General features: G+C 35.8%; 1 protein-coding gene across 1 annotated transcript in view; it reads left to right on the plus strand.

Annotated features, from left to right (window-relative positions):
* CAPN3 (calpain 3) overlaps positions 1-11,457 on the plus strand; it is a 59,441-nt gene that overhangs the window by 21,882 nt on the left and 26,102 nt on the right. The window contains exons 6-14 of the mRNA XM_072427638.1: positions 1,572-1,655; positions 2,310-2,395; positions 4,151-4,228; positions 5,677-5,837; positions 7,209-7,378; positions 8,091-8,102; positions 9,266-9,474; positions 9,818-9,854; positions 11,196-11,216. Of these exons, the coding sequence (XP_072283739.1) occupies positions 1,572-1,655; positions 2,310-2,395; positions 4,151-4,228; positions 5,677-5,837; positions 7,209-7,378; positions 8,091-8,102; positions 9,266-9,474; positions 9,818-9,854; positions 11,196-11,216 (858 nt within the window). The remainder of the gene's footprint in view (positions 1-1,571; positions 1,656-2,309; positions 2,396-4,150; positions 4,229-5,676; positions 5,838-7,208; positions 7,379-8,090; positions 8,103-9,265; positions 9,475-9,817; positions 9,855-11,195; positions 11,217-11,457) is intronic.

Below are 11,457 nucleotides of genomic sequence, written 5' to 3' on the forward strand. Positions count from 1 at the left end.
TTGACTTAAATAACGAACAAATTATTTCTGGTGTTGCATCCAAAGTGGCCAGTTCATTTTAATTATAACTGTTAATGTAACTTTTGTTGTCCTCGGTGTAGATTTCCTTCTCCAGGTTCAGTTGATGGAAGATGACTAGGAAAGCTGACAAAGTCAGCATAATAAGCAGGGTTTTTGTTGCTGGTATACCCACAGTATTAAAGAAATACCACATCACTAAATAAAAGTAGACAAAGTTGCATATTTTGTACCAATATGGAACTTTATTGCGTCACATCAAGTTTATCTGAATCATTAAATGACTTTGTTTTTTTAATAATGCATTAAAAGCCAATATTAAAAAATTTTAGGAGAACTGTTCTGCCATATGTCTGTCATACCAGTAAAATATTTCACCATCACCTTCTATGGGCCATATGCCTGGCCCTTAACATTACCTAAAATAATCACTTACAATACTTCCCGCCTTTAATTACAGAGGGACTGAGAACACCTCTCAACCAATTTCTCAAAAGCTGCGTCTGAAGACAAAAGGGCAGCAACATGTTTTCATATTAGCATGGTACCAGACATGCAGAGAAAACACAATGGTGGAGAAGCAATGTATTAAAGGATAGAGGTGTCACCAGGGATCCCAACAAAGAACTTCTTTAAACTCTTGGGATTTCATATACTCATTGATAGTTTTGTATCTATTTGAACAAACACTGTAAAACTTTGTTAGTACAGAAATAGCAAGGTTATCCTAGAATTGTTGTGCTTCTTAACCAAAGGCACCAAGCTCATGCCCAAAATAGGATCCAAATTAGGTCCAAGTAGGTACTCCTTTTAAGGCAGTGATCGTCAGTTTTTCCAGGTTTCCAAAAATTTGTAGGTTTTCTATAGTTCTGAAAAGAAAAACATTTCTTTAAAACCCATAACTCGAATGTTGCATTGGATCTTGTCTAGATTCGTTTTTACTTATGCATATTTAATACATATGAATTGCAAATGAAAAACTCTAACGTATGTGAAAGTTTGTAAACATCTTTGTATCGTCCTGCTTTCATGTTACCAAAGGATGTGTTTTCAAATGATTATATACCTAATCATGTCATGTTTTCAGTTGAAAAGTGAATGTTGGATTTTCATACTTTGAAAAAGTGCATGCTGCGTTTAAAGTACGTGTTATAAATAATCCTTCAGGTATTTATTCTGCTTTGAAGTATATTACATATGCTTTATGATTAATTGAGATCAAACTGATCACTGATGTCTCTAATATCATGGAATAAAGAGTTTGTTTTTGCTTTGAATTCTGCTCGAATACAAATGCTGGTTGAATCTAAATAATGCAAAAAAACATGTTTGCATTGTTTGTTTGTGCAATGTGTGGGTTTTTCATGAACTGGTCTTGCTTGGATTTATTTATTACACATCTCATTCATTAGCCCCTAGGGCTCCAGTACATTTGGTTTTATTCCCTTTATCAAAGATGCCAAGCAAGACATCATTTTCCTTTAACTGACTAACAAAGCAGAACATTGTTTTTTTTTAAGGTGTCTGTCTCAACGCTGTCACTATTGTTTTAGGTTATTGTACCTGCACAGTATGAGACTCGAATGGCCAGTGGACTGGTTAAAGGTCACGCTTATTCTGTAACAGGAGTTGAAGAGGTATACCTTTATTATTCTTATTTCTGATAAAACACGGGGGTTTTCTGAAAGAAATATGGTTAAGGGGTCAATATATCAAAAACTGATTTTTCAGGTTATGGTAGTCACCAGGAGGAAGTTAACACCAACCATATTCATCAAGTTACTTAACCATGTAGGAGGTACTCTTTTGCAATTAAAGTTAAATAGCAGTTCCAGTTCCACAGCTCCAGTAAAAAGGAATTGCTATCTAAATTGATTGTTCAAACACTTTGGGGAGTGTTTTTTTTGCCTGCACTGGGCTCAGTGGTTTCTTCCAACAACCCCCTTGTCATTACAAAACCTATTAGTAATAGATTCCTAAAATTAGCTCATGCAATAGCACTTGAGGTCTGGTTTAGTAAAACAAGTTGAGCATCTTTACACAGTAAATTTTGTGGATAATCACTTTAAATATTCAGTCTTCTTCAGATGAAGTAAGTACACAGGGATCCTTTACATGGGACTCAATACATGAATAAAAGTTTCCCACAATTTATTAATAATAATTGTCAACTGCATTAGATACGCCTCAAGGTGTTTATATTAGTCAGTAAGCGTTCAATGTAGAAAATTATTTGTTTAATTCAATTTTTAATGATTATTTTATGTAAATTTATATCTTCTACAATATAGACACCATTTAAGGGGGAGAGAGTAAAGCTTGTTCGTTTAAGAAACCCCTGGGGACAAGTGGAATGGAATGGATCCTGGAGTGACAAGTAAGCCTGATTTGTGCTTAATTTATGACATCTTCTTGTCTCAGAGAAATTAGAGGTCAGACATGATGACTATGAGCACCTTTACATTTCAAGAAACACTTTTTGCCAGTATACGAAAGTTGCTGTAGATAACACATTTTATGACTACCAGTAACTGCAGATAAGGTTTTCTAACGTATTCAAGACCTTCCTATGTGATAGGTGGCCTTATTGACCAAAAGGGATGTTTGGGAAATTGTAGGGGTGGTATTAGGCTTAGCCTACTGAAAAAAAAACCAACAAGGACCCTAATGAACTTTTTTTTTCATTTTTACAATTTTCAATGAAAATAAACCCCAAACCTTCATTTTGTAAAAAAACTTCACCCAATTTCAGCTACTTCAAACTCATTACTTGACCTCATCCCACTAAAAGTGGGCCACATTTGGAATAGCTGGACCCATGTAGAGTTCTAGTCCATTGATTACAGATTACTACACATTTGTTGTACCACTAGCTATGGCAGGAAGGCTTGCCTGTACTTATTAGTAGTTAAAATGATTAGGCTAAAAAAAAAAACTTTTTAAAAATGTGGTTGGGTGGTTACTAAAAAGTTGGGTCACAATACAGGGGTCACCATCTGCCTAAATCTTATTCCAACAATTATATAGTTTATAGATTAGACAGAATATTCTTTCAGCAGGGAAGCCACAGTTACACTACATCAAAGGCAAAACAAAAACATGTATTGTCTTGGATAACATGGGACAGTGTTAGAAATCCTATCTGTTTTTATTGCTGTTTGGAAACATTAAACCTCTCTAAGTCCTGATGATCATTAATATTGGTGAGAAAATATTGAAAACTTTGAGTTGTTCTTGGAACAGTTTTGCAATGAGATAAAGTCCCTCACTTTTGAAAGATTTTCATTTTCTGTTGTTTACAACGTCTCTTTACATTCACCTTATTGGACATGTTAAAAAACCCTGGCAAAGGAGTCTTTCTCTCTGATGGTTGCACAAGATTATTAGGGTTGCCTCTCTTCCCCTTCCAGCCCAACTGATCCTGAACATGGTGACAGAAGCATGATGATGCCATAGGAAGATAATAACTGATAGAATAAAGCAGTCAAAAGTATAGCAAAAAGGTTGACAAAGAGCTGGCTTTCGAGATACAAAGTAATGAGCATGAAGAGGTTGGATTCCAGGCTGAGGTCAGTAATGTGGTTGCAGATAAAATACTGTGCTATGAGCAGGAGCAAATCAAGCTGATGGAAGAGGTACAGGGTAATGAGAAGGAGCCGGTCAGATAAGAAGCCAAGTTTGGCAACTTGTAGGCAGAGGAGATATAGAACATTAAGAAAGAGCATGTAAGATAAAAGGCCAGGGTAAGAAACAGGAAATCAATGTCCCAGAAACAATCAAGAGGAAATTCAAGAGACAGTTCAGAAGCATAATCCAAGTCTCCATGAATGACCCGGGGAGAAAGATCAGTCGTGCACTTGAGCCAGCCTGCCAGCCAGTCTTCTCTCCCCAATCTGTCTAAAACTTGTTTTGGCTTTTGTAATAAACTGAAATATATCAAAAGACAAATATTAATAAATTGCTATATAGCCACTCATCATTTCATGAAATCACATCTTGGTACCTTTTTGGGAGATAATATCAAAGTCATTATCATAGTAGGTGCTCATATACAGTAAATATGTAAGTTAAGTTTAGCCTTGTTGCAGCTCATTGTACATGATATTCTAATAATATGTTCTGCCTTCTGTAGCTCAAAGGAATGGAATATAATTGAAAAATCTGAAAAATCTCGTCTGCAACATCAGATAAAAGAAGATGGAGAATTTTGGTATGGTAAAAATCTTGTTTATTATATTAAAATTATTTTTTTTTTATCTAAGCATAAAAATATTGAAAATGTAAAATCTGGCTTTCTATATATGTTTTATTTGCATACCATACGAGTTTTAAAAAATGTTGATTGTAAACATTTATTAAATGGCTTGTCCAAGGTTTTAAAAGCAGACAATAATAAACTGTGTATATTACTGTAATTTAAGATGGTTTGTTCTCATAGCTCTCATGGGAATTTTTAGACGTGGCCCATGAACACAATCTTTTTTTTTATCACTTTTGCCAGGAGTTTGTTTTACAAAACTATTCTTATTTTTTGTTTGCCTCACATAGTAGAAAACATTGATAAAAACAAATAGAAAAAATGGACATGTATAAGGAATCCTATTCAATTACTCATGCAGGGGTAATATGCACCACAGACAATAGTACGAAATGTTCTATTTAGGTTTTCCTACAATCCAGATATTCTATATGTTTTTAGTGTTTTGTTCATAGGTTGGGAAGGTCTTTCTCATGATAAAGTCGAGGGTGTAGAGCTTATAGGTAATGGGAGGGTGTCTGGAAGTAAACCCATAGTTGTATTTTGTCAATTAATTGATCTAGGTTATTTGTGCAACTTGAGAAAAATAAAAATATATGCTTAAAGTCTGGGACCCAAAATTCATCTTGCAATTTAAGGGTCAGCATTGTACGTTTAGAGAAGGAATGTTTCTAAACAAAAATAAATGGGCTATATTTATAACACATGGAATCTGAAATTCCCACAAACATTTCTTGGTGAGAATCATTCCAGCTCTGTGTTTCAATGGCAGTAACTGATAACTACCAGTGAATGTTTGAGGGAATGTCTGATTCCCTGTTTTAAAAATAGTGCCCATTATCTATATGTGAAGTAAGACAAAAATTGGAGCTGGGATCAGAAGAATATGGAAACAGTAGAGAGGTTTTGGAAAAAAAACATAATTTTAATATGACATAGCCATGATAAGTTGAGTGGTTTCTATTTATTAATAAATAGTTAAAGTGGAATTGTGAGTAAGTGACTTTTTTTTCTGCTTTAATATTATTGCATCAATTTACAAATGCATACAGATATGTTATGTAGAAAATGTGGATAGTGAATAAAATCTTTAATCAATGTTTGTTTTTTAAATAAAATGTAAGAACTGAGCTAGCTTTCTTATTAGCCAACATAAACATTACTAGTTATCAGCTAGCTAAATAGGGAAGCTAGCTGACAGTTGGCCTTATAATCTATTCTAGGTGTTCTGATTCACAGTGAGCAGTCAGCTTCTGCTCCCCTAACCTCCACTTGACATCAAGTGGCATGGTAGGAAGGAGGGGGGGGGGGGGGCAAGAAGACATCTCATTATATACTGTAACTATAAAATAAATCATGTCTTAGCATTATGTATTTACTAACTTTGCTGTTCATCCTAGGATGTCATTTGATGATTTCATGAAGAACTTCACAAAGCTTGAGATTTGTAACCTAACAGCAGATGCTCTGGAATCAGACAGTTTACAAACATGGACAGTATCTGTTAATGAGGGGCGATGGGTCCGAGGCTGCTCAGCTGGTGGATGTCGAAATTTTCCAGGTGAACCCCATTTTTGTGTTTTTAGACAACATTAGGGGTTTTAATGACATAAATTAATTCATTTAAAATACATTGACAAAGGAACTAAAGCTTATGCTTTACACTGTGTGTTGTAGGAACCTTGGTTTGTATATTGCCCATGGTTCCCTTCTCACAAGTCCACTGATTAGAAGGTATTTTTCCAACCTAAATAAATTAGCTGTAACTCCTAAGGTATCACATGAAGTGTGAAGCCTTCTACACCTTCGGGGTATTCTCTTTGCCTTATTCAAAATATCTTATTTATTGGTCCTTATTTCATCATAGTTAGTGTGTATCTATAGTCAATGAATTGCATGACGCATTGTTATGCACTGTAGTAAAAGAGAGATTTGGTAGGGACCCACTTCACACATAAATTGAAGCTTCCCTTACAAATCCCCCTTTCAGTCTTCTACTCAATAATCCTTAATCCAGCTGGAGATGGCAGATGAGGCTGAAGCTTCCTGTGAAAACCTCATAGAAAGAGCTCAACTGTCCACTTGCCATGCATTCTACAAATTCTCTAATAAAAGGCAAAAAGAATGTACTCTTCTAAAACAGGGAGAATTTTCCCTGATTTAGAAGAGTGGGAATTTCTGTGTTTATGAACCAGTATGGAAAATGTGTGCCCCTGTGACACCAATACAAGAAATGGGGACAACTGCTGTCATTAGACTGGAAGGTTCTGATAGCAATAAAAACATGGTTAGAAGTGGTAACCCGTCTATATTCAACTAAAATGTGTATTTTCATATTTGTATGCAATTTGGAATGATTCTCAATCACTTTCTGTCCTGACAAGAAGTAATGAAATATTTCCAGGATGACAAAGGTGGAAAAAAAAAAATAACAGTTGTTATAACTATACTCTTTACAAAGTTTAATAAGGATTTTTGTTAGGTGTAGGTGTAAGGTTAGGTGTAAAGCGTGAATCCAGCCCTGTGGGCAATAAAGTAGAGGCTTGTGTGGTTTTCAGGCATAGTACATTTTTTTTAATGGGGAAACAATAAAACATGTAGTGGGATTGGGGATGATAGCATTGGGGATCCAGGTTCTGTTATGTCACGTATATGATATGTAACAGTTTGTAAAAATGTATGATGGCTTTAATTCGAAATATACAGAAATATACAGTAAAACAGAGGCTTGGAAAAAAGTATTATTAAATGTAATATTCAATATTAAAATTTCCCAAGAAAGGAGACAATGGTCATTGCTTGTCTAATGCTGACCAATATTTTAGCTCAATATAGAGGGGGTGTCATAAGTCACCTAGTACTAGATTCAAAATTGAGTTTTCTACTATGGGAATATAAGTTTTACTTTATTATAAATTAACTCTGCATTTAGACACCTACTGGACCAACCCTCAGTACCGTCTAAAGCTCCTGGAGGAAGATGATGATCCTGAAGACAATGAAGTTGTCTGCAGTTTCCTTGTTGCCTTAATGCAGAAAAATCGCAGAAAAGACAGAAAAATGGGAGCAAATCTGTTTACAATTGGTTTTGCTATTTATGAGGTAAGTAAGGGGTGTAATCATAACCTTGAATTGGCTATGGAATTTTTTCTTGCTATTGTAAAACAATCAGATTGTCTATGTTTGATGGGATCACCAGCACCGATTTCTAGCCGAAAGCTGGACAATTACTGATTTTCACTCAAAAATTGCATTAAGTTCTTCTAGGTTGCAAATCGATAATAGCATATCTTTAGGTGCCATTTTCTGGCAATATGCCATTCAGGATCACTTTTTTATAGGAGCTTTAAAGGAGTTTTCAAGTTAAATGTAACATTTTCTGTTTAGAGAATACATTGACTATAGGAATGTAATTTCAATTCTAGTGGTAGAATTACTTGTGCTTACATTCTTCTGATCATCTGCACCACAGGAAGTTATTAGCAGACTTTCACTGTGAGAAGCTGAGTTATATTACATTCTTGGTATTGGGTTTTAATGTACTTTAAGTAAAAAATGCTTTTGGGCCCTGAAATGAGAATCAGATACATTTATTTAGGAACAATTTAACCAAGACACCTCAGTTTCGCCTTTTACAGTTCTTTCACAGGCATGTGTATGCTCACCACAATCCTCAGTAGAACATTTTCACAGTGATTGGATATTAAACATATTTGCATTAACACCACATTTTGACCAACTTTAACTATTTGCTGCTTTTAATTGTATGCTTTTTTCACCTTTTCTGAAATTTTCTTCCTTTTCTTCTTTTAAGGTCCCAAAAGAGGTATGATGGTGAAAGGATAAGTAAAGAAAAAGTGGCTTATGATGGCTTTGTATTGGCTTTTGTAACCCATTAGAAACCAGTCCATTTGAGCTAATTTGAAGTGTTTAAATTGTAGGGATTGGTGCAAGAATTAATGTTATGTGTTATTCAAAATTGTCTATGTATGTTCTTTCAGAATCCCGCTTAGCACATCAACTAACACTTTCACAACAAAGCATGAAATGTGCTTAATACCACTTTAGCTCATTCACCAATTTAGTATGCCTGTTTTCCTATACAAAGTTGTACCCAAAATATTTGGTTGCTTACATCACATATTCTACAAGTGACGTTCAATGGTAAGCATAGGGTGTCAAAGTAAAGAATACTTCAATAAGCAACATTCCATTTTTGATTGACTTCTAAGTTGAGTGCTGATCATATTAATGTTGGGAATAAAATTAGTTTGGCTCTAAGGTGAAGGTGAACAAGAACATTGGTAGTCATATTAGACAGTTCCAAAAATTCTGATACTTAAGGAGACAAATATGGCCAATTTATTATGAAAAGAAACAACAGGGTTTGTTGTTTATTGAAATCAATGCCCTGCACCTCACAATTAAAGTTAGATATTTGATCAGTTACTTTGAGTAATGGTCTACTTTTTGTTGAAAGTACAAAGCCACTTTTTATTATTACCTTCAGTGATATCAGTGTTGTGTCAGTTGCTCACATTAGAAGGAGATGCCTGTTCTGAGATAGGCAACAGCAGTATAAGCCTTTGTATTTCAATTGGTATAGAATTGTATAGAAATTTTCATCATAGTTTTCATACTAGCGTTTCAATAGCTCACATTACGGTCTATGTAGGCTTAACCCTGTTACTGTATCAGAATGTTACTGGGAAGAAAGCTCCAAAGGAGCTCACCATGTATCTTCCCAGCTGACTTGCAAATCTGCAATTGTTGTTTTTCATTTTGTTTTTATAAATGTTGTCTTTGCTTACTGACCAGTCATAATTTCCCAATGATAACTCTCTGACCCTGCTGTGTGAGTTTTAGCATGTCATATATGTTGACTGTGCTTGTAACATAAGTAACGAGGGAAGATTCTCTTCCAGGCTTTTACCGGCCAATAGCTAATTGCCTTTTAATGTCTGTTGCTGTCTTTTCTGCTGTTCTCAGATGCATGGGAATAAGCAACATCTACAGAAAGACTTCTTCTTGTACAATGCATCCAAAGACCGATGTAAGTCTTATATCAACATGAGAGAAGTCTCACAGCGTTTCCGGCTACCTCCCAGTGAATACGTCATCATCCCCTCCACATATGAGCCACACCAGGAAGGAGAATTTATTCTTAGAGTCTTTTCAGAAAAAAGAAATGTTTCAGAGTAAGCCTATTGAAATGTTATTTTAAATAACTTCAAGGCACAATATAACTTCTATTTTGAGTGCTTATGCAGTCAGTAGTCAGTTCTGTATAGGGGCCCACACTGTTTAGGTATTAGCACCACTGGATTTCACTTGTCATACTTCAGTCTGCCATGTACTGTAAGCTTTCTGGTTTATTTCAGAGGTCTGGGCAGACATAAAATGTTATTATATGAAGGTCTCAATCAAATGATTTTATAAAACATTTCTAAAATATAATGTCCTGCAGTAATAAAAAGCACAGCTACATGGTGGACAAATAATATTTGAATCTTATATTACTTTATTTTGTATTTTTTCCAGAGAAGTTGAAAACATAATTGAAGCAGACAGACCAAGTGTAAGTATTCTCCCTTCTTCTTTTTCCGTTGTGCTGATCAGATTATCATTAGATTATGTCCTTCTGAAGAAATGTTTGTCATAGTACAGCTTTTGCTTCTGTGTGATTATAGAATGTGGCAATGAAACCCAATTTTATGTAACCTTGCTTTTCTAGGTATAAAACAATTTGTAGGAATTGTGGCTCATAAAATGTGTTCCATGAAAAAATGTAGTTTGCTTTTAAATAAATTGGTCAGGTTTTTATTGGTGTCTGTGTCTCCAGTGTAGAGAACTCTTTCTGTTTGTCCTGGTAATTAGAGATGGGAAATACAAATTGGTAAAGCTGTCCCCAGTACAGGGGATAAGGGTAAAATTTCCTTTTTGGAGCACCTTTTTACATGACCGCTTTTTAAACTTCACTATAAATAGATAAATACAGATAGCATGGATAGAAATATTTTTGTAGATCCTCACACTACAATCCTGCAGACCAGAACACCTCTCCCAACAAATACCCCCTACTATGAACCTAATAATTACACAACACCAATTTTTGCATAATGGCATGGCCTTCTATTACAAATTTCGAAATAACTACAAATAACAGCAATAAACATTAGCAACATTAATATAACATTAGAAGGACACTCCCCAAAACGACCAGAATCGCAAACCATTTAACTCGTTTTGGTTGCCAATCCTTAAAGGCCCCCCCCCCCACTACCCCTTGGGATCTGCACCACCATGATAATAGTTTCCAGCTGCCTCATCACCAACCTTGGGAACGATATCACAACTTCTTGCAGCCCAACCAACACCACTGTAACACTTCTCACCAACCGTTCAGGAGACTCCACATCAAGGTGGCTCTCCCTCCCCCATGGAATACCACCACCATAGACATACTTTTCTTGAGGTCCTCACTGCGAACACCAACCTACTACTGAAAAAAAAACCTCACAGACTTGGGGCAGGAGGGTGCTTTCCTCTACTCCTGTCCAAACAATAATTGCCCACTCCCCTTTTGTTCCCACCTTATATAACTTTAACTCCATCTCTAACTTCCGTCTTATTACCACTGCCCCTAACTTGTCCTCTTCCTAACCCTAAAGCCAAAATGAACCTTTTCCATGTCTGCTCCCTGTCCCCCCAGTTATGCAAGCCTTTCACCCATCTCCCTGCGCTCCATAGCTTCACCCCTGACTATATATATATAATGATGTCAAATGACATTAGTAGACGAAGTACCATCTCTAACCTTTTGTTTATGGGTACACAAATATATCAATAAACATGAGTTTATAGATATATACTGTATATCACTATTCTCACTTTAGTTTAATTTGTTTCATGTGCGCAGAAAAAGAAAAAAAAAGCCAAGGTGGGTCATAGCATGAGCTGTGTGATTTGTACATTGCATGTGAACACAGCGGTGTTTTTTTTGGGAATCGATCATCATAGCCAGTGATGTATTGCCTGTACTGTACTAAATATTCTACTCAGTGCCCCTGATTCATCAATAAAATCTGCGCTCGCTGGAAGCGCGAAAGTACGCGCGGCCATCGATCGCGGATTACCGCGGTCCGGACTCGAGTATGCGCGTACACTCGCCTCACTACCAG

The sequence above is a fragment of the Pyxicephalus adspersus genome, chromosome 12 (genome assembly GCF_032062135.1).
Source record: "Pyxicephalus adspersus chromosome 12, UCB_Pads_2.0, whole genome shotgun sequence".
Classification (NCBI taxonomy): domain Eukaryota; kingdom Metazoa; phylum Chordata; class Amphibia; order Anura; family Pyxicephalidae; genus Pyxicephalus; species Pyxicephalus adspersus.